The sequence below is a fragment of the Cetorhinus maximus genome, chromosome 7 (genome assembly GCF_964194155.1).
Source record: "Cetorhinus maximus chromosome 7, sCetMax3.hap1.1, whole genome shotgun sequence".
In the NCBI taxonomy this organism is placed as follows: domain Eukaryota; kingdom Metazoa; phylum Chordata; class Chondrichthyes; order Lamniformes; family Cetorhinidae; genus Cetorhinus; species Cetorhinus maximus.
Genome location: NC_135885.1, coordinates 54,534,856 through 54,557,699, shown reverse-complemented (window position 1 = coordinate 54,557,699; position 22,844 = coordinate 54,534,856). Strand labels below are relative to the sequence as shown.

General features: G+C 43.0%; 1 protein-coding gene across 3 annotated transcripts in view; it reads left to right on the top strand.

Annotated features, from left to right (window-relative positions):
* Positions 1–22,844, top strand: part of aasdhppt (aminoadipate-semialdehyde dehydrogenase-phosphopantetheinyl transferase) — a 61,233-nt gene that overhangs the window by 31,848 nt on the left and 6,541 nt on the right. Inside the window, exon 4 of one of the 3 annotated variants that reach the window (XM_078545508.1) lies at positions 1,474–1,635. The exons of 1 other annotated variant lie outside the window; for it this stretch is intronic. In XM_078545508.1, coding sequence (XP_078401634.1) covers positions 1,474–1,635 — 162 coding nt within the window. The remainder of the gene's footprint in view (positions 1–1,473; positions 1,636–22,844) is intronic. One more of the 3 variants, XM_078545509.1, reaches the window with a different exon arrangement.

Here is a 22,844-nt window from a genome sequence, read left to right as displayed (position 1 = left end):
GTACTGTATACCTCTATTTATAAAGCCCAGAATCCTGTATTACCTTATTACCTGCTTCCAGCCTTATTACCTGCTTCCAGCCTTATTACCTGCTTTCTCAAATGTAACACTGCTATTCAAGAAAAATAGTTGCTGAGCTAGTGGATGCATTGATAATAATTTTGCAAAAATTTCTAGATTCTATCACAGTCCCAGCAGATTGGAAGTTAGCAAATGTGAGATTGCTCTTCAGGAAAGGAGAGAGAGAGAAATCAGGGAACTACAGGCCTGACATCAGACATTGGGAAATTGCTGGAATTTATTATTAAGAAAGTCTTAACAATGCATTTAAAAATCATAGTATGATCGGACAAAGTCAACATGGTTTTACGAGGGAAATTGTTTTGACAAATTCATTTTTAAAGAATGTAACTAGTAGGGGAGATGAAGGGGAACCAGTAGATTTAGTATACCTGGATTTCCAAAAGGCATCTGACAAGGTGGCACACAAAAGGCTAATAGGCAAGATAGGGGTTTATGGAGTTGGGGGTAATATATTAGCATGGATAGAGGAATCGTTAATGGACAGGAAGCAAAGAGTAGGCATAAATGGAGCATTTTCAAGTTGGCAGGCCGTGACTGGTGGAGTGACGCAAGGATCAGTGCTGGGACCTCAGCTACTTACAATCTGTATTAAGGACTTAGAAGAAGAGACAGTGAGTAATGAATCTAAGTTTGCTGACAATATAATGCTTGTTGGAAATGTAAGCTGTGAGGAGGCTGCAAAGAGATACAGTGAATGAACAACAAGATAGCAGATGGAGTATAGTGCAGGGAAATGTAAGGTTATTCACTTTGGTCCCTATCTTTTCTGAACACCTTATTTCCAAGAATTTTTAGTACCCAATCATACCCTTCTTGGAGCCAGGTCTCTCAACATCATATCTTAAAGTGGCTCTCTGTGCCTACAGCTCACCAGCCTTTTTTACCACACTCTGTGCATTCACATGCATGCACAGTAAACCTAATTTAGAGCTTATTGCATTCCCTCTTACTCTGACCTTTCCTACTACCTTACTATTTCCTATTCTAGTGCTATTCGTCTCTCCCAATTCTCTGTGCATCTTGCTTTTCCTCCCTAATATCTCCTGGTTATCTCCTGCCACATTCGATTAAACTTGCCCCAAGGTTTAGTAAAAGAGGGGTGGAGGAGGCTCATGTGGAGCATAAACCTCAGCATAGATCAATCGGACCGAATGACCTGTTTTTGTGCAGAAGCTATGTAATTCTGTTTTGCAGTTTGATATGATTTTCCAGGTGTTAATTAAATATTGATATTAAAATAATTAGTAGCTTTGTTATTTTTCCTACATCACACTAAGTAGTTTCATGCTACTTTAGGATTCACTTTACTATCAAGTTTATTTATATATAATTTATTTTCAATTTAGAAAAAAATCAAATATTTTCAAGCTTCAATTCTTTACTTTCCAGGCTTTGAAAGAAAGCTTTTTAAAGGCAATAGGCGTTGGAGTAGGATTTAATCTACAGAGAATTGAGTTCCATGCATCACCATTACAGATGCAAGTAGGGCAGGTCTCCAAGGAAACAATAATGTTTTTGGATGGTGACCAGGAAGAAGCATGGGCATTTGAGGTAAGATTACGTAATACAGATTAAGCAAAATAACTTGACTTTTAATAATAGTCAACTTATTGAAGATCCTTGCTGATTCTGACTGTTTGCTTAAGATAGTGAGGGATGGAAGTTCTTGAGAACTTCCCCCCACTTTGTGCACTCCATCTTGACATTAATCAACAATTTGTAAATGGTATCTAGAATTGCCTTTCACCCTTCTTGATTATCTGTATGAGTATGGTTAAATTCAACTTTAGCCACAAATTTAACTCTAGCTCATCCAAAATTCTGCTGCTTGTTTCCTATCCTCTTTGAAGTCCCACACTCCACACTTCTCCTCACTCAACTACATTGACTCCCAGTCTCCCAACTCTACAAATTTGAAATTATTATCCTTGTGTTTAAATTCCTCCATAAGGTCGCCTCACCCTATATCAGTAACTTCTACTGTCTCCGGCCTGGCAAACACACTCTCTCTCTCTTTCTCTCTCTCCAGGACCCACTGTTCCTCCTGTTCTGGCTTCTCTGGCCTCCCCTCCCTTTGCCTCACCATTAGTGGCAATACTTTCAGCCATCTAAACCCTATGCTCTGGAATTCCTTTCTTAACCCTCTCGGCCTCTCTACTACCTCTCCTCCTCAAAAGTTATCTCATTGGTTAAGCTTTAAATTAACACTCCTACTACCTCTTTATTTGGTTTGGCATCCATTCTTTCTGTAATTATTTCTCTTGTGAAAAGTTTTGGATGTTCTTCAACATTAGATGTGCTATTAAATACAAGTTGTTAAATTGAAACGCATTTAAATCGAATAGAACCGCATGTTATGAAAAATTCCTTTCCTTCCTTAGTGCACAAAAGTGGAACTTGTAGATACTTAATAGATCTGACAGATCAGTGATGTGCTATCCAGTGATGGACTATATAAATATGCTTATTGTTATGATCTCGGTAGAGACCAGTAATTTTTTTTTGAATTTGAAAACCCAGTTATTTACTAAAAGAATGAAAGCACAATGTTCACTGTTAAAATCAAAAGATTTTTATTAGACAAAAATCATAGAACATGAATACTAATAAATTACTAATAAATGTACTCACCTTAAATAGTCAATTACGTTAAAGATAAACGCATAATGAACTCAATTACTTACAATCTAAACTGAACTCTTTAAATCACCCTTCCTTCTACACCTATCAGACTTACACCCCAATAACACAAGTCAGATACTTATCAAAAATTGGAAGATTAACTGCTTGGTCTGAGTACTGCTTTATAAATTCATATGAAGGTTGAGATTTCTTGTGTCTCCCACTTACTTCTGGCAAGGATTACCCTTCAAATCTCTTCCAACTGTCCTATGTTTGCAAACTCCCCGTTCAACACAGGCACAGGTGTCTCTAGCATCTTAAGCATAGCCACTTCAGGTCAGAACTCTCCTGGTTCTAATATTCTTTAACTGTGGAGTTTTGTATCTCTCTCTCTCTCTCTCCCCTTCTCAGTTCAGCTATATTAGAAGTCCAACTCACTGTTAGAGTCCTTCAGTCAACAAGAGGTTTAAACTCTTAGCCAGCATCCAGAATTTCAACTGAACTCTGTTTGAAAGAGATGTTTTCTTGCTGCAGCCATCTTGTTCTCCAACCTAAAATCTAAACTGCTTGAACACAGAATCACACCCCTGTAATTAACATATGTTGACTTTTTTTCCTCTATTGTTTATCTCTCAGGCAACATGGTCACATGATCATTTACTGGAAGCCAGGTGCTTTACCAGAAATCATATCCTGGAGAAACCTATTTCTTATAGGGACCCTCACCCCAACAGAAAATATAGGCTTTTTTCCCTCGAAAGCACATGGGCCATCGCATTAACCAATAATCTATATTTTAGCATAAACATTTTACATGGATTATGATAATTTTATTTGAGAGCATTTTAACTTTTTACAAATAATTGTGTCTGTTAGCTGAAGGTCCTTACCTGCTGAAAGCAATGAAGGAGAAAGTGCTTATGAAAACCCATATGCTCTTGCTGAAGAAGATGCAATTTTCCTGAGCTTGAATGCTTCCATTGTTGATAGGCACACCCTTTAAATATGAAGTGAAAATTAGGACTGAGAAATTAGCTAAATTAGCAAAGGCATCTTTTTGAGAAAGAAAATTAATCTACTGAAAAGTAAAGAACTTGCATTTATGTATTGCCTTTTACAACCTCTGCATCCCACAGTGCTTTACAGGTAATCCTTTTGAAGTGTATTCACTGCTGTAATGTAGGAATTGAGGCAGACAATTTATGCACAGCAAGGTCCTACAAATTGTGGTGCCTGCAATGTGGTGATGACCAGATAATCTATTTTAGTGATATTTGTGGAAGAATAAATATTGGCCAGAATCCTGAAGAGAATTCCCTAGTTTTTCTTAGAAAAATGGCAAGTATCTTTTATACCTGCCTGAGTGCATTAACATCTCATCCAAAAGAGAGCACTGACAGTGCAGCAGCCCTGCCGCACTGCATTGATCATGTACTCAGGCCACTGGAATGGGAATTGAACCTAGAACCTTCCGAGTCAGAAGCTAGAGTGCTCCACCGAGCCACAGCTGACACAGTCACGTTGGAAGCTAGTTAAATATAATGAAGAGAAAAAAATTTTCACAAAGCTATCATCATGTGCTCATATCAGGAGAGCAGCTGTTCTGCAGGGAAAACATTACCATGCAGAAAATGTAATTTACATTCACGAGTAATAAACTGTGACAATTTAGATCTTTATATATATACATAGTCTTCCTGTGTTGACATTTCCAATTTCCTATTTTAGTCGGCGTTACTGCGACCCTGACGTCATCATATGGCAATAAATGCTGTGTGTGGTTCAAAATGTTTATCAGAGAACTCTACTTGTAACTGAATAACTCATACATTTCTTTTTTTATATAAATCTAAGTTATCGGGATGAAGACATTTATCTTTATCAATTAGATTTGATTGCACATTCCAATGTGAAGTGGCTATATTTCTGTGCCAAATTCTCACCAAAACTATATATATTCTATCGACTCAAAATTGTTTCTTTGAAATTGTTCCATCCTTAAAAAATCTGTTATGCTATGAAACTCGATAGTCATATTTATAAATTCCAGAGAAATTTGTGAATTGACCTTTTTGAGCAGATTTAAATAGGTTGAGAAATTGTCCATGACATTATACACTTCTGTGTTCTTAAAGTTAATTATAGCAAATATAAAGTGTAATTTTTAAAAACTAACACAGATTTAGTTTTCAATATTGTAAGAAATTGTTTTTTATAGAAACGTAAAATATTAAATGCAAATCCAATAATTGGGTATTCTGTACTTGGTATAGTAAATGTTTTGTATTCTTGAAAGCGAATGCTTTATTCTTGAGCTTCTGTGTTTTCACAGTCATGTCTATATCAGTTCAAGGGGCAGAATTTTTAGCTTGGCAGACAGGCGTGCGCCCGACCCGCTCGAGCGTTAAATAAAGCACATTGTGCCGATGTCAACGTGCAATCTCACGATATTTCGCTAGGCGGGCACGCAATGGAGACGGAGGTGCGCCCGCATTAATTAAGTGGCCAGTTAAAGCCTTTGAGACACCAGTTGTCTCCAACTTTACGTAGCCTGTACGATTTTTAGGCTGTCGCATGGGCAAAACGGGCAGGCTGGGAGGCCACAATTTGCAAAACCTCATCCACGGGCGGGATAAGAGGGGTCAGTGGCCTTGTCAAAGCGATTAGTGAAGAGCTCAGGATATCACTTGCTACTGGTTGCTTCTGTGAACAGGACTTATTTCGCTTCAGAGCTGAATTCAGAGAATTTAGAGGCTTCAGTTCAGGACTCAACTGTTGTTTTCCAGGCCCCCAGAGGATTCACGCCGCGCAGGGCCTTCCAGGTATCAGACAGCCTTCCCTTACCCTGGTAATGGGGATTGTGGTCTCTGCTGGAGGCACCTCCTCTGAGGAGGAAGAGAGGGCCAAAAGGGAGAGGAGGCCAGGTGTTCCAATGCAGCGTCCAGGGGAGTGACCTGTAGGAAGAGAGGCGTAGGCACAAGGGGCGCAGGGTCAACAGGAAGTCCAAGGCGGAAGGGGTCGCAGACGATGCCAATATCCTGCTGCCAGGGTTTACAGGCGGCAATGCAGCTACCTCAATATGTCTGAGGTGCAATGCCGATGGAGGCTCCATCTCTCAGTGACCTCCATCTGTCAGAGGATCGGCCTTGAGATCAGTTCCAACTGTGTGGGTGAACACCCCATGCCAGTGGTGCAGTAGGTCATGGTGGCCTTCAACTTCTATGCCTTCAGCTCTTTCCAGGGGTCAGTGGGAGATCTGTGTGGAGTCTCCCAATCAACTGTCTATAGTTGTGTCAAACTGGTGACAGATGCTCTGTTCAAGCGTGCATTGACTTTCATTCATTACCGTATAGACGAAGCCAGCCAGGCAGAGCGAACAGGCCACGTTAAATCGCGGAGCGCAGCCGATCACGGATGGCTGTTGGCTTCCCGCCTGCCTCCCGCTGATCCCGCACACCAAGGGCAAAATTCTGCCCAAGGTGCAATAAAAGCAAAATACTACAGATGCTGGAAACCTGAAATAAAAACAAAGTGCTGGAAAAACTCAGCAGGTCAGAAGAAGAGCCATATTCGACTTGAAACATTAACTCAATTTCTCTCACCACAGATGCTGCCAGACCTGCTGAGTTTTTCCAGCACTTTCTGATTTCATTTCAGTTCAAGGTGTGTTATGTACTATGACAATTGGACAATTTTCAAAGACTGATCAAAAGTATTAATCAGCTTGAAAATCACTACAAATATGAAACTTACTTTCAAAATGACTCTCGAAAACGGTAATTACATTGAGTTATTGAGCGGTATTCAGTGTGACACATCACTTAATATTAGCTCCTAAAACAGTAGCTCTTGTGCAGTACACCAGGATTCAATGGTTAAAAGAATCCACATTGAATCTGCATGTAGTTCCAGCCACCAAACATAACTGAGAAGTCACACTATTGTGTTAGCTGTCCTGTTCACATGTTTGCATCAAACCCCACTAAAAGTTATACTCCTAAAACATGTGGATCATGAAATTAGACAACTGCTTTTTATTTAACTCAGTTGATGTGTAACGTACCTATCAATTCATCAGCCACATTTTTAAGCCATATTGATAGATTTGTGCCCAATTTCATTCATTTTACAGTGCCATTGCTAACTTTCTGTAATTTATTTAGTGCGATCTCTCCCTATTCTGTGTAATGCTTTACGATTTTGAATCTGTTGTAGAAATTTTCTTGTGTTCAGACACTCCTTTTAGTGTCTTTCTCTTTTGAAAGATGTCTCACATTGAGGTATATCTACTTAATTGGTAGCATAACCCCTGGGCATGTAACAATAAAATACCCTGTCTATCTAGTTGGAAATTCAAAGGTACATTGCATTAACACTAAATAAGATGAAGTTTGCATCAAATTGTAAGCTGCTTTCTTCTGCAGTGAAGTATGATCAGAATTTCTCAGTTCAATCAATATTCAGTAAAACAAAGGGCATGGGGCCCTGACAACATCCTAGCTGTGTACTGAAGACCTGTGCTCCAGAACTAGCTGCACCTCTAAACAAGCTGTTCCAATACAGCTACAAAACTGGCAACTACCCAGCAATGTGGAAAATAGCCCAGATATGTCCTGTCCACAAAAAGTGGGACAAATCCATTCCAGCCAATTACTGCCCCATCAGTCTACTCGCAATCATCTGCAAAGTGATGGAAGTTGTTATTGACAGTTTGTCTAATTTCATGATCCATATGTTTTAGGAGTATAACTTTTCGTGGGGATTGAAGTTTTACATGTAAAGTAATGGAAGCACCTGGTTTGAGAAGCTGGTAAACAGGACTAAGATAATTGCCATTCAAAGAATGGTCCATGTTCATTTTAAAAAGTTCAGAAGGGGAACAGTGAAAACATTAAACAATAGGTGGCACCTTTCTGAGTTTCTTGGTAGAGACAAGATGTCTATCGTTGTCCCCATTAGGGGTTTAAATTATTCATGTGGGTCCCAGATAAAAGGAAGGGTTGGAAGCAACAGGAAAGCAAGGGAAGACATTAAAGTACCCATATGCTTTTCAGATCAAAGGACAGATAAAGTTGGACGTAATTGGTTTAAATCTCTACCTGCAATGTTGCAGGTGGGCCTTATTACTGTGGGGCACTCTGCAGGGAGATTTTCTTTTGTTTAGTTGCATCTGTTTTGTCACAGAAACTGTCAGTCAGCTTGGAGTAGCTTTGAAACAGGCGTTTTATGTCTGGAGCTGGAGCAGCTTAGAAGTAGACAGAGACAGAGAATCTACTAGAAGCTGTAGACCAGAAGCAAAGGGCTATCAGAAAACAGGAGTATTTCTGAGTTGGAGTCACTTAGCAATAGTTCAGTGAGGCCCATGCTTGATCTGGGGTGGCGATAATTATGAGGTGCTTAAGAAGAGTTGCAGGGTTGTTTTAAATTCTTTACGGGATGTGGGCATCACTGGCTAGGCTAGGATTTATTGTTCATCCCTAATTGTCCTTGCGCTGTGATAAGCTTCCTTCTTGAACTGCTGCAGCCTATGTTGTTAGTTGGATGCTAGTGGAAGGACCCCAAGAAATCTCATACCTCAGAGAATTGCGGGAACACTGCAGAGAATCAAAGTGAATTCCTGAAAGCTGTGGTACACCTTGGTTTGGTCCCAGGAGAAGTGAAGGAAGCTTCAAGATCCTGTAAAGCATAGGAATGCTCTTGATTGGAAATAAAAATAGAACAGGGAGAATCCTGTTAAGATTTCAAGTTTAAAATACAATTGTTTACGAAATATAGTGTTAAGTTAGTGGTAAAAACAGAAATGCTGGAAAAACTCAGGTCTGGCAGCAGCTGTGGAGAAAGAAACAGAGTTGATGTTTCAAATCCATATGGCCCTTCGTTAAATCATACGGACTCAAAACGTTAACTCTGTTTCTCTCTCCACAGGTGATGGCAGACTTGCTGAGGTTTTCCAGGATTTTCTGTTTTTATTTCAGATTTCCAGCATCCGCAGTATTTTATTTTTATCTCAGTGTTAAGTTAGCACTTTGTATAACTTTGCACAGTAAAAAATTTTGTTTAAAACTTGAAACCTTGTAGAATAATTCTTTCAGTTAATAACTGGGAATTTGAATTTCTTTTTAAAAGGCTAATGGTCTCCCTTGAGTTCATAACACAGTGCTATCGAGCGGCACTTACTCAGCAATAACCTGCTCACAGATGCTTGGTCTGGGTTCTGCTAGGGACACTGGGCTCCAGACCTCATTACAGCATTGGTCCAAACATAGACAAAAGAGCTGCATTCCAGAGGTGAAGTGGGAGTGACTGCCCTTGACATCAAGACACCATTTGCCCAAGTGTGGCATCGAGGAGGCTTAACAAAATTGAAGACGGTGGGAATCGGGGGGAATCTCTCCACTGGTTAGAGCCATATCTAGCACAAAGGAAGATGGCTGTGGTTGTTGGAGGCCAATCATCTCAGTCCCAGGACATTGCTGTAGGAGTACCATAGGGTAATATCCTTGGTGCAACCATCTTCATCAGCTTCATCAATGACCGCCTCTCCATCAGGAGGTGAGAAGTGGGAATGTTTACTGCTGATTGCATAGTGTTCAGTACCATTTGAGGCTCATATTCTGAAACAATCCACATCTGCATGCAACAAGACTTGAACAACATTCAGGTTTAGGCCGATAAGTGGCAAGGAACATCCGTGCCACACAAGTGCCAGGCAATTAACACCTCCATCCTGGGGGTTACCATTGACCAGAAACAGGAGTTCCATTTGACATCTCACCTGAAGAACTGCATTTCCTGCAATGCAGCATTCCTGCAGTATTGTACCTCAGCATCAGCCCAGCGTACGTGCATTGATTAGTGCCTGATGCTGATTTTTTTCATTTAACAGCAAATGAAGGAAAATATAACCCAAACACTGTCTGCGAATTGACCATTTAGTTCCAAGTCACAGGACATGATACACGTGGGATTCGTAGATTCTGAATCTTATAAGTACTGTGGCTCCAATAGTAGGTCAGAGGCTGGGAATTCTGTGGCCAATAACTCATCTCCTGACTCCCCAAAGCCTGTCCACTATCTACAAGTTACAAGTCAGGAGTGTGATGGAATACTCTCCACTTGCCTGGATAAATGCCACGCCAACAACTCTCAAGAAACTCAACACCATCCAGGGCAAAGCAGCCTGCTTGACTGACACCCCATCTACCACCTTAATCGTTCACACCATCCACCACCGACGCACAGTGGCAGCAGTGTGTATCATCCATAAGATCCACTGCTGCAACTCGCCAAGCCTCCTTTGACAGCAACTTCCAAACCCGTAACCTCTACACCTAGAAGGACAAGGACAGGAGACGCATGGGAACGCCACCATCTGCAACTTCTCCTCAAACCGACACACCATCCTTACTTGGAACTATATCACCATTCCTTCACTGTCACTGGGTCAAAATACTTGAACTCTCTTCCTAACAGCACTGTGGATGTACCTGCACCAAGTGGACTGCATTGGTTTAAGGAGGAGGCTCACCACCACCTTCTGAAGGCTGATTAGGGATGGGCAACAAATCCTGACCTTGCCAGTGAAGCTCACATCACATGAAAACATTTTTAAAAATGTATAATTCATGTTTGGGTCAGACTTTACAATGTGACACGTGATACTACACCACTTGAGTGAATCATCTTATCTTGAGAAATTGGTTTTCCAGTGCTATATAAATGCAAGTTGTTGTTGTCTTCACCCTTTCTCACTGTTTTACCTTTAACAAAAGACTGATTGCCTCTTGCAGCAGGAAAAAAATTACTCAACTTCCTGTCTATAAGTTCAGTCACTTTTCTCTCAACTTTCTGGGAGCTGTGTGCTGGCCAGTAGAGCTGCCGATCACATCTGACTGGATGTTGTAACATCTTCATACAACCCCCCCCACTCCACCCCTTCCCCACCCTGCTCCATGCAAGAAGGCATTAGATCCCTATGGTGCAAATCTGTGCTAGAAAATATTTTGATGGGGCCCCTGCACTCTGAGTCTATCCAGCTAAATACTGTGTTTAATTTCTGAGTCACATCCCAGCATGAAGTTGGGTTGAGAAATTAATCCCTTTAAAGCAAGTTCCAACTTTGAAGCACATTTCAAAAGTCATTCTGTTTTGGATCTGTTGCAAGAGCAAATGGCAAAATACTAGAAATGTGACAGCTGCTTTAAAATAATGAATTGTGCATCTTCATCTAATTCATTTTGCTGATTTTCTTTTTTATTATCAACTGCCCTGTCCTATTTTTTCTCTTTTTTGTATATTTCCCTACCTCCTCACCAACCCTCTGTCACCTCCTTGCCCCTCTTTCCCTCTTCTGATCATAGAATGGCCACAGCACAGAAGGAGGCCATTTGGGCTGTCTTATCTGTACCAGCTCTCTGCAAGAGCAAATCAGTTATTCCCACGCCCCTGTCTTTTCCCCATAGCCCTGTATTTTTTTTTTTTCCCTTCAGGTGCTTTTGCAGTTCACTTTTGAAAGCTATGTTTGAATCTACCTCCACCTACTCAGGCAGTGCAGTCCTCTGGTTCTTGAACCTTCTGCCAATAGGAACAATTTCTATCTGCTCTGTATAAACACCACCACCCTGGGACTCTGGAATATGAACCCAGTGACAATACCATTACACCACCACTTCCCCACTCTTTACCACTCTGAAATTTCCCTGCAAAGTTGCTCTTCAATATCTTTTCCATTAGTCGGTGGGCTATGGCGTAGTGGTATTGTCACTGGACTAGTAATCCAGAGATCCAGGGTAATGCTCTGGGGACCTGAGTTTGAATCCTGCCACGACATGGTGGAATTTGAATTCAATAAAAACCTGGAATTAAAAGTCTAATGATGACCAAGAAACCATTGTCCATTGTTGTAAAAACCCATCTGGTTCACAAATGTCCTTTAGGGAAGGAAATCTGTCGTCCTTACCTGACTCCAGACCCACAGAAATGTGGTTGACTCTTAAATACCCTCTGAAATGGCCAAGCAAGCCACTCAGTTGTAACAAACAGCTACAAAGTCACAAAAAGGAATGAAACCGGATGGACCACCCGGCATCAACCTAGGCAATGGAAACGACAATGGCAATTGCAGCCCTGTCGAAAATGCAAAGTCCTCCTTACTAGCATCTGGGGGCTATGCTAAATTTGGGAGAGCTGTCTCACAGACTAGTCAAGCAACAGCCTAATATAGCCATACTTTACAGATAATGTCCCAAACTCCACCATCACCATCCCACCAGCAGAGGCGGTGGCACAGTGGTATTCAGTCAGGAGGGAATTGCCCTGGAAGTCCTCAACATCGACTCCAGGCCCTATGAAGTCTCAAGGCATCAGGTCAAACGTGGGCAAGGAAACCTCCTGCTGATTACCACGTACTGCCCTCCCTCAGCTGATGAATCAGTGCTCCTCCATGTTGAACATCACTTGGAGGAAGCACTGAGGGTGAAAAGGGTGCAAAATGTACTCTGGGTGGGGTCATCAATATCCATCACCAAGAGTGGCTCGGTAGAACCACTGCTGGCCAAGTTCTAAATGACATAGCTGCTAGACTGGGTCTGCAGCAGTTGGTGAGGGGAAGCAAGAGGTAAAAACATACTTCACCTCATCCTCACCAACCTGCCTGCTGCAGATGCATCTGCCCATGACAGTATCGGTAGGAGTGACCACCGCACAGTCATTGTGGAGACAAAGTCCTGCCTTCACATTGAGGATACCCTCCATCGTGTTGTGTGGCACTACCACTGTGCTAAATGGGATAGATTTCGAACAGATCTAGTAACTCAAGACTGGGCATCCATGAGGTGCTGTGGACCAACAGAAGCAGCAGAATTGTACTTGAACACAATCTGTAACCACATGGCCCAGCATATCCCCCACTCTACCATAACCATCAAACCAGGGGCTCAACCCTGGTTCAATGAAAAGTGCAGGAGGGCATGCCAGGAGCAGCACCAGGCATACCTAAAAATGAGGTTTCAACCTAGTGAAGCTATAAAACATGGCTACTTGCGTGCCAAACAGCATAAGCAGCAAGTGATAGACAGCAATCCCACAACCAATGGATCAGAACCAAGCTCTGCAGTCCTGCCACATCCAGTCGTGAATGGTGGTGGACAATTAAACAACTCACTGGAGGAGGAGGCTCCACAAATACCCCCACCCTCAATCATGGAGGAGCTAAGTACAGCAGTGCAAAAGATAAGGCTGAAGCATTCGCAGTAATCTTCAGCCAGAAGTGCTGAGTGGATGATCCATCTCTGCCTCCCCCAGAGGTACCCAGCATCACAGATGCCAGTCTTCAGCCAATTCAATTCACTCCACGTGATATCAAGAAATGGCTGAAGGCACTGGATACTGCAAAGGCTATGGGCCCTGACAATATTCCGGTAATAGTACTGAAGACTTGTGTTCCAGAACTTGCTGCGCCCCTAGCCAAGCTGTTCCAGTACAGCTACAACACCAGCATCTGCCCAGCTATGTGGAAAATTGCCCAGGTATGTCCTGTACTAAAAAGCAGCACAAATCCTACCCAGGCAATTACCGCCCCATCAGCCTACTCTCGATCATCAGTAAAGTAATGAAAGGGGTCATCAACAATGCTATCAAGCGGCACCTGCTTAGTTATAACCTGTTCACTGACACCCAGTTTGGGTTCCGCCTGGGCCACTCAGCTCCTGACCTCATTACAGCCTTGGTTCAAGCATGGACAAAAGAACTGAACTCCTGAGGTGAGGTGAGAGTGACTACCTTTGATATCAAGGCGGCGTTTGACAGAATGTGACATCAAGGAGCCCTAGCGAAACTGGAGTCAATGGGACAGGAGGAAAACTCTTCGCTGGTTGGAGTCATATCTAGCACAAAGGAAGATGGTTGTGGTTGTTGGAGGTCAGTCATTTCAGCTCCAGGACATCACTACAGATGTTCCTCCGGAAGTGTCCTAGGCCCTTCCATCTTCAGCTGCTTCATCAATGACTTTCCTTCCATCATAAGGTCGCACCATTCGCGACTCCTCAGATACTGTAGCAGTTCACGCCCAAATGCAGCAAGATCTGGACAATATCCAGGCTTAGGCTGACAAGAGGCAAGTAACATTCGCCCCACACAAGTGTCAGGCAATGACCATCTCCAACAGGAGAGAATCCAACCATCGCCCCTTGATGTTCAGTGGCATTACCATCATTGAATCCCCCACTTTCAGCATCTTGGGGGTTACCATTGAACAGAAACTGAACTGGACTAACCGTGTAAATACTGTGGCTACAAGAGCAGGTCAGAGGCTAGGAATTGTGCGACGTGTAACTCACCTCCTGACTCCGCAAAACCTGTCCACCATCTACAAGGCACAAGTCAGGAGTGTGATGGAATACTCCCCACATGCCTGGATGAGTGCAGCTCCCACAACACTCAAAAAGCTTGACACCATCCAGGACAAAGCAGCCTGCTTGATTGCCACCACATCCACAATTATTCACTCCCTCCACCACTAACGCACAGTAGCAGCAGTGTGTACCATCTACAAGATGCATTGCAGGAATTCACCATGGCTCCTTAGACAGCACCTTCCAAACCCACGACCATACTGCCTAGAAGGACAAGGGCAGCAGATAGATGGGAACACCACCACCTGGAGGTTCCCCTCCAAGTAACTCACCATCCTGACTTGGAAATACATCACTGTTCCTTCACTGTCGCTGGGTCAAAATCCTGGACCTCCCTCCCTAACAGCACTGTGGGTGTACCTACACCATATGGACTGCAACGGTTCAAGAAGGCAGCTCACCACCATCTCCTCAAGGGCAACTAGGCATAAATGCTGGCCCAGCCAGCAAAGCCCACATCCCGTGAATGAATTTTTAAAAATGCACCCAGTAGTGTGATAGCACCTCTAATGTTTCTTAACTCTAACCATATAGATTCTGTGAGCCATGACAAAGGTAGAGTGAAGATTCAACAACCTTTTACTAGCAATAAGGGGATTTTTTTTTACTGTAATACAAAAGTTAAATGGATCTGCAAAAGGTTTTCTGAGGGTACTTTTTTGAGATATTGGCAGAGTAAATAATGAAAGATTGTTTTATTTCACAAATCAATAACAGCCAGAGGATAGGCAAAGGATTATCACTGGAAGAACAAAAAAAAATTAAGAATTATTTTCACATGCAAGTGATTAAAATGTGGAATGTATTGTCAAGTTTCTATTGAGATAGATAAAACATTATCTAAAAGATTATTGTTAGATTATTAGTTGAAAAAGAACATTAAGACAAAAGGAAAGGACAGGGCAATAGGAGTAAAAAGCTCCAATTAAAGAGGTACACCAGCACCAGCATGATGAACCTAATGGCCTTCTGTGCTCTCATTTTTGGGTGTTTTTAACTGGACTGCCAACCTAAGCAGAGGCTAGGCTTCTTGCCAATGGGAATGTCGTCACCAGATCAGAGTGGCATACATGAAAAATTGGGACTACAACATCTGAGTGCAGGTGATGCATAGTCTAAGGGAATTAGAAAGGAATTCATACCCACAGAAGAATTGTTTTAATAAAATAGAGCTAGTAATGTTCAGACATACGGTAATAAAATCACCAAGTAGTTACCAGCCATTGAAGTGAAATGACCAGTTGTGACAGGTACATACTAGTCAAAAATATTAACATGAAATAATTAAAGCAATCACTGTGGTTGTTTCTCTCATTAGCTTATAATTGTTTAATTTTGTATTGTTACTTCAGGGGAAATTCATTTTCAAAATGAAAGGAAAAATAATGCAGTTAGTGCATCATTCTAACGTACAAATATGCATCCACCTGTTACCAGACTTACGCCATGCTGAAACCAACCCCTAGGAGATGAATAAAAGCAATTTCTGAATATCTCTCCTGATTTATTCACTCCTTATTACATCAGTTGTGTTTCATAATCATTATCCTGGTCAGTAGAATGGCTACTGCTATAAGTTAATTATTACCAATTATATCCACAATAGAGCAAAGGTTTGGTCTTTTAAAAAATAAGTTTTGTATTCTTAACACATTTGGATTGAGATGACTTTTGCACTACAGCATTACCAAAATATTTAATCGAGCTGACATGTTGGCTATCTACTTTCATAGAGACATATCCATTGGAAACAAAGAGAGATGTATAGCGTACACTCCCTATGGATCAGGGGATAAGCTAACATTTTTGTATAGCTCATGACAACCTTATTGAGGAAATCTTTCTTGCAATATGGCTTCAGTTGTCCCTCCTTTACACATTGTTGCTTTATTTATAAAACAAGCTTCAGATGGTCCAGATTCATCTATAGACAGCAAGACTCTCAATATTAGTGGTATATTGCATTGACTTAACGGCCATGTCAGCAAGAATGCTAATAAATATTTATTATCTGTTGACAGCTTCTGTATAAGTTATACTTTGGTGCTGTTCTACTTTTCTATTAGTAGATTCACTGGTCACTTCTGCTCTTTGTAGTTCCTTGAAATGAAAGGCACTATATACGTTTTCTTTCTTTTGCTTTTTATTGCTCCAACATTATGACTGCGGTATACTGAACAAGGTAAAACATATTGAAAAGCTCGTTTCCGAATTCAGTGATGGACCGCCTGATACTACAAGAAACAACCCAGACTTGATGACTTTGCCACAGCCTTGTTGCTCACATAAAGATCAAAAATCTGCTCGGATTCTCCTCCAATTGATCTAGTTTGGTGGTTGATCAGTCTTTCTGGTCAACTACTTACTGATTTGTAACCTGATTCTTTGTTTTCTGATATTATGGCCACTCTGAACCTTTCTCTTATGACATCTACCATGATAGGAAGGAGAAACATTGATAAGCTACTTTAAACCGGTCTGGATTGATGACAATTTTCAATATTAAGCATATCCTAACGACTCTTCATGCATTTGTCTACCTCCTGCCTTGTGAATGTTGTCTTGCTTTTCCATTTGGACCTAACATTAAATTTTCTGCCTATGTGGCAACCATTTTTGTGTCTATTATCCTGCTTACGATTTGGATATTTTAATTTCCTGACTGCTAAAATGCATGTGCTTACTGCTGAAAAACTAAGGGCGGAATTTTCCCAAATTTGCACCAAGTGCGGTAGCGGGTGGGTAAAATGACATTTTACCCGCCGGCCGCGATGGCAGGTTTTCATGCTGTATCGTCCCAAACCTGCCTCATTATTTATGTACTTCCGGGAAATATGCTGTTTCCATGGTGGGCGGGCTCTCATTCGCCCACCTGCCATCACCCCCGTGCTGCATCACATTGGGCGCCATGTTTAAAGTCCAGCCGCAAGCACACATCCCAGTGCTTCCAGCTCACCACTGCTGCATGGAAGACATGGCCCTGAAACTGATGAAGACTGCAGCCCTCTGGTTTAATAATGGGTCTCTCAAGTGACTTTTGGGTGTCGTGGAAGCCCACCGGGATATCCTGGCCGCAGGATGGGCAGCAGCATGACCAATCCGGCTTGGGAGGTGGTGGCAGCAGTGCCCTTAAGAAGACAGCCACCCAGTGCCACAAGAGGATGAATGATCCCCTCCATTCCGCCAGGCTAAGTCATTCTTCTCATCACTCTCAACTCAAACACTCACAAACCCAGCACACACCCACAGGGCCCTCACTCACTGCCAGTTCAAGGGGCATCACCATTCACTTTCTCACACTCACCGTCATTGTCCTCCTCCATCTCTATCCATGCAGGTCAAGCTGGCACACAGGAGAGAGATCGCAGACTGGTGGCGGAATACCCGAAATCAAGGTCCTCACAGATTTTGAAAACAGAGCCATCCAGGTGCCAACGAGGATCTGGATTGGTACTGTGCTGATAGTGAGGTCGGCGCTGTTCTACCAAGTGAGGATCCAGCAGTGTAACATCCATCAGACAACCATGCTGTGAGTGATGTGTCCTGTTTCACAGGTCACTCCCATGTGCTTATTATTTCCCCTTTCTCTTGCAGGAACATCTGCCAAACAGCTGACAGAGTCCATGACCAAGGGCCTCTAATCAAGCCCCAAAGAAACCTCTGAAGAGGAATCTGGAGGCACCTTTCCTGAAGTCCCATCACAGCGCTTACCCACACCCTCCAGCGCAGAGACACACACCTCAGTGGGACCTAGCTTTACAGTAGCCTCGGGATCACAATCTAGGGAGCACATCGCCCTGCCTGAACCACTGCAGGCAGCAGCAGGGACGTCCCAGGTGTCCGGCACTTGGAGGACTGCTGGAGGCCAGAACGTTGCTGAGTCCGAGTCAGATGATGAGCCTCTGAACTCGGTCGTGCCACAGTTGCTGGAGCTGCAACGGCAAACTCGGGAACATCAGGAAGGTATGTCCACTGCACTCCTCAGATTGTAAGGCATGATGGAGGAGCTCGTCCACTTTCAGTTTCAGGTGATAGTGCTTGCACGCCAACGCACTGAGGTCAACACTGATAGGATGGCGGCCGCCATGGAGACCTTGGCCCAGAACATATTTCCTGCACAGCTGTGTGGGTTCAACTCCATCGCTGATGCCATAGTTGGCCTCCAACAGTGTGTACGTGAGAGGGGTGCTGGGCAGCTCGATCTCACTCTAGCTACCTGCTCCTCAAGGAGTAGGCCTATGGCCCCCAGGCACCCATAGGGAGGAGGATCAGCAGGTGCACATTCCAGGCCCATCCAGCCAGGTGACTCTGAGTGTGTCCGGCCCATCCGGCTCTCCTCTTCCTGTGACCTCAGCAGCTCTCTGCCACACAGCAGGACCCTGAAAGCAGGCCAGGAGCTTCCAAGCCGGAGCTCTCCAAGTCTTGACCCTCCAGATGACGCCTGCCAAAGTCATCACAGACAGGGCGTCACAGTCAACAGGCTGCCTCCACCTCCGCTGTGGATGTCCAGGGAGCACCAAGGCATAGCGGCAGTGTTAGGGCAGTTAAGGGGCATTAATTGCACAGCCTGGGTACAGGTGTAAATCACTTGTACATACTGTTCACTGTTGTCAATAAACTCCCAAGAATGTCTCCCTGCCTATGGCTCCTTGTTCTGATGAGCAGTGCTCTTGTCATTCAGATGTGAACTTGGTGGCACCTTGATACCTCTGCGGTGCTGAGTGGGCAGATAAGCTAGGAGCCCGACTCCAATCATATCAATGTGGCTGTGCCTGAACTGTCACAGTTGCAGAGGAATGGTCACTTTCTACAGTTTTCCCGAATGCGTGGCCACTTCCCTCGCCCACCCTATCTCCCCCCCCCAACCCCAAATGCTTGTGTGCTATATTAAATGGCAGGGTTGCCCTTGTCTCCCCTCCCCCCTCAACCACAAGTCGCCTGAATGGCAAGGCTGGACTTGCCACTCCTCACAAATCACCTCAACGGCAAGGCTGCACTAGCCTCCCGCTCCCTCTCAGAAGTCGCCTCCAAGGCAGGGCAGCACTTAACACTGACCCCGGCACCCCTGAAGCCTGCAAAGCAACAGGCAACCCCGTGAGCTCTGCAGAACGTTGCTGTGCACTCACCTCCAGTTCACCCAAAGTGCAGGCCATCAAGTGCACGTCACCTCTGTTGTTTTGAAACATGTTGGCATGCTTTCCCACCGACGTGGATGGACAATCCAGCGGGGGTGCAAGAGCCTGGCGGGATGGCCTGATAATGATAATCTGATGTATTACAATGAGGTTCTCGACAACCGATGGTGGGAAACCCAGCCTGCTATCGGTGGGTTGAGCGGACAATCGCGACCAGCCTTCCCACCATCGTGAAACCGATCATGCCATATTGTCCACTCGCGCCACCTATCACGCCTGCCGCCAGCGAACATAGAAAATTCCGCAGTAAATTATCTAACGTCTAGAAGTATATCTCATTAACTCTTAATAAACATATTGTCAGTCGGGATTAAATAATATTAAGTGTTAATATTTACACCTCGTCAGTATTCTCTGGTAAAATCTCATCTATTTTCAGTCCTAGGCAGTAAAGGTTTTAGTAATGATTGATTTTTAAAGGGATTCAGTACTGCAAGGCGTCTACCTTATAAAATGTTTAGAAACATGTTCATTTTTCAATGTTTAAGAAGTAAACAAGCGACTCTGATATGAGTCTTACGTCTAGGATTATGGTTTGGAACAAAATGCATGGGTAATTTTGGACAGTGTTTACATTTTCAAAAAAAAACAGTTTTTACCTTAAATTGTACAAAGAAATCTTGCAGCAACAATTTTATTGCATTATTTTTTCAACACCACTTTAATCCTTGGTTGCATAGCAACATTTGAATCACACAGTTGTTTTCTATTTTAATAACAGTAAGTCACCTACAGGCCAGGTTAATATATGGCCCAGGGACAGCTAAAAAGAGAGGGAAGGGAATAAGATGAAAATAATTGGAATTCCAATCAGGATATATCATTGTGTGTTTTTTGCATTCTCAAATTTTAAATATCAATGACAAATAACAATTTCACACGAAATTGTATTCTAGTTTGGAAGCCACAACTCTCAGACATGTCTTTCTATTTGATGCAACATGAATAATTGAATGTGCAAACTTAATTTAAGTACTTACTATAAGAACAACAAATTGCATTTATGTTGCACCTTTAACATAGAAAACATTGACAAGAGACTTCACAGAAGCATAATCAAATAAACTTGGATGTTAGGAATGATTAAAGAGAGGGTTTGCAGGAGAGTAAATTCCAGAATTTGCCACCTACATGGCTGAAGGCATGTCCGCCATTGCTGAGGCGAAGGGTTGGACAACAGGCCAGAGTGGGAGAATGGAGAGTCCTGAGGAATTTTACAAGTGTGAAGGAGGTTACTGAGATGAGAAAGAAAGAAACTATGAATGGATTTAAAAACCAGGATGAGAAGTTTAAATTTGAGATTTTGTGGACCAGCAGCTAGTTTAGGTTAGCAACGACAGGAAGTAAGAGGTAAGTGAGACTTGGTGTGGGATAGAATATTGGCAGCAGAGCTTTGGATAAGCTGAAGATCACAGATTGTGGAGGAAAGGAGAGGAGCTAGAACAGCAATGGAATAGTCAAGTCTGACGATGAAAAAAGCTTGGACTACAGTTTCAGCAAATGGACTGGGGTGAATAATGTTAGAGATGGAAGTAGACGGTTTTTATGGTGAAGATAGTATCAGGTGGGGTGGTCATTCAGAGTCCAATAGGAAACCAGGGTTGTGAACAGTTTTGTTCAACCTGAGAACATGGCTGGAATCAGTGCCAAAGGGCAGAGTTTTTGACAGAGGTGAAGACAATGGCTTCAGTCTTCCAATGTTTAACTTGAGTTAATTGTGGCTCGTATTGGACAAGATGTCAGAAAAGCAATCTGACGATACATGCAATGGAAGAGTGGAGGGAGATAGTGGAGAGATATGGCTGAAACTGCCCTAATCAAAATCACAAATCACATCTACTTATTACCAAGATGGTAGTGCACTATCTGTGGCTCAGTCCATAGCACCCTCGCCTTTGAATCAGAAGGTTGTGGGTTCACGTCCCACTCCCGGAAACCAAGAACTGTGATTGTACTCAAAAGAGTTGCAATCTGTGACTGTTGATAACTCGAAAGAATTTTAAGGAGGTGTCAGCTGTGGCTCAGTTCATAGCACCCTGACTGAATCTAACAGCATTCTTGGATTCCTGTTTCTGCTGCAGTTGGCTCACACTCCTTCCTCCAGATTGGCATTATGTCCAAAATCTTGTCAATGCCCCAAGCAATCTTGCTGGGTCAACCAGTCTTCTTGTGATTCAGATTCAGTTTCACTTCGTGGTCATCTTGTTCATTAGCCATTCTCTTCCACAACCAGCCCTGATTAATTAGCTGGCTGTTTCACTCAATTAACCAGCTTGCAGCTATACCCCAAGTTAGAACCATAGAAAAGTTACAGCACAGAAGGAGGCCATTCGGCCCATCTTGTCCATGCCAGCCCAAGGACACCCAGGTGCCCTTTCTAATCCCACCTTCCTGCACCCGGCCCATAGCCCTGCAGCTTACAGCACTTAAGGTACAGATCCAGGTACTTTTTAAAAGAGTTTAGAGTTTCTGCCTCTACCACCAACTTGGGCAGCGAATTCCAGACACCCACCACCCTCTGCGTAAAAAAGTTCTTCCTCATGTCCCCCCTACACCTTCTGCCACTTATCTTGAATCTTTGTCCTTTGGTTCTAGAATTCTCTACCAAGGGAAACAATTTTATCCTGTCCACTCTATCTGTTCCCCTCATAATTTTGTACACCTCAGTCAAGTCACCTCTCAGCCTTCTTCATTCTAAGGAAAATAACCCCAACCTATCCACTCTCTCCTCGTAGCTACACTTTTCTAACCCTGGCAATATTCTTGTAAACCTCCTCTGCACTCTCTCCAGAGCTCTAAGGTCCTTCCTGTAATGTGGTGACCAGAACTGCACACAATACTCCAGTTGTGGCCTCACCAGTATTATATACAATTCCAACATTATACCCTTACTTTTATATTCTATACCTCTGCCAATGAAGGAGAGCATTCTATATGCCTTCTTTACAAACTTGTCTACTTGAACTGCTGCCTTCAGGGACCTATGTACTTGTACGCCAAGATCTCTCTTTTCATCTACCCCTCTTAGTATATTCCCATTTATTGTGTAATCCCTGTAACTGTTTGACCTCCCTAAATGTATGACCTCACACTTCTCTATGCTAAAATCCACCTGCCACTTTACCGCCCACTCCACCAACCCATCGATACTGTTTTGGAGATTATGGCTATCCTCTACACTATCCACTACTCAGCCAATCTTTGTGTCATCTGCAAATTTCCCAATTGTGCCCCCCACATTCATGTCCAAATCGTTAATATATAACACAAACAGCAAGGGTCCCAACACCGAGCCCTGTGGAACACCACTTGAGACAACTTTCCATTCGCAAGGGCATCCATCGACCGTTACCCTTTGTTTCCTGTTACGAAGCCAACATTTTATCCAGTTTGCCACATTACCCTGAATCCCATGGGCTTTTACTTTCCTGACCAATCTGCCATGTGGGACCTTGTCAAATGCCTTGCTAAAATCCATGTACACAACATCCACTGCACTATCTTCATCAACCCTTCTTGTCACTTCCTCAAA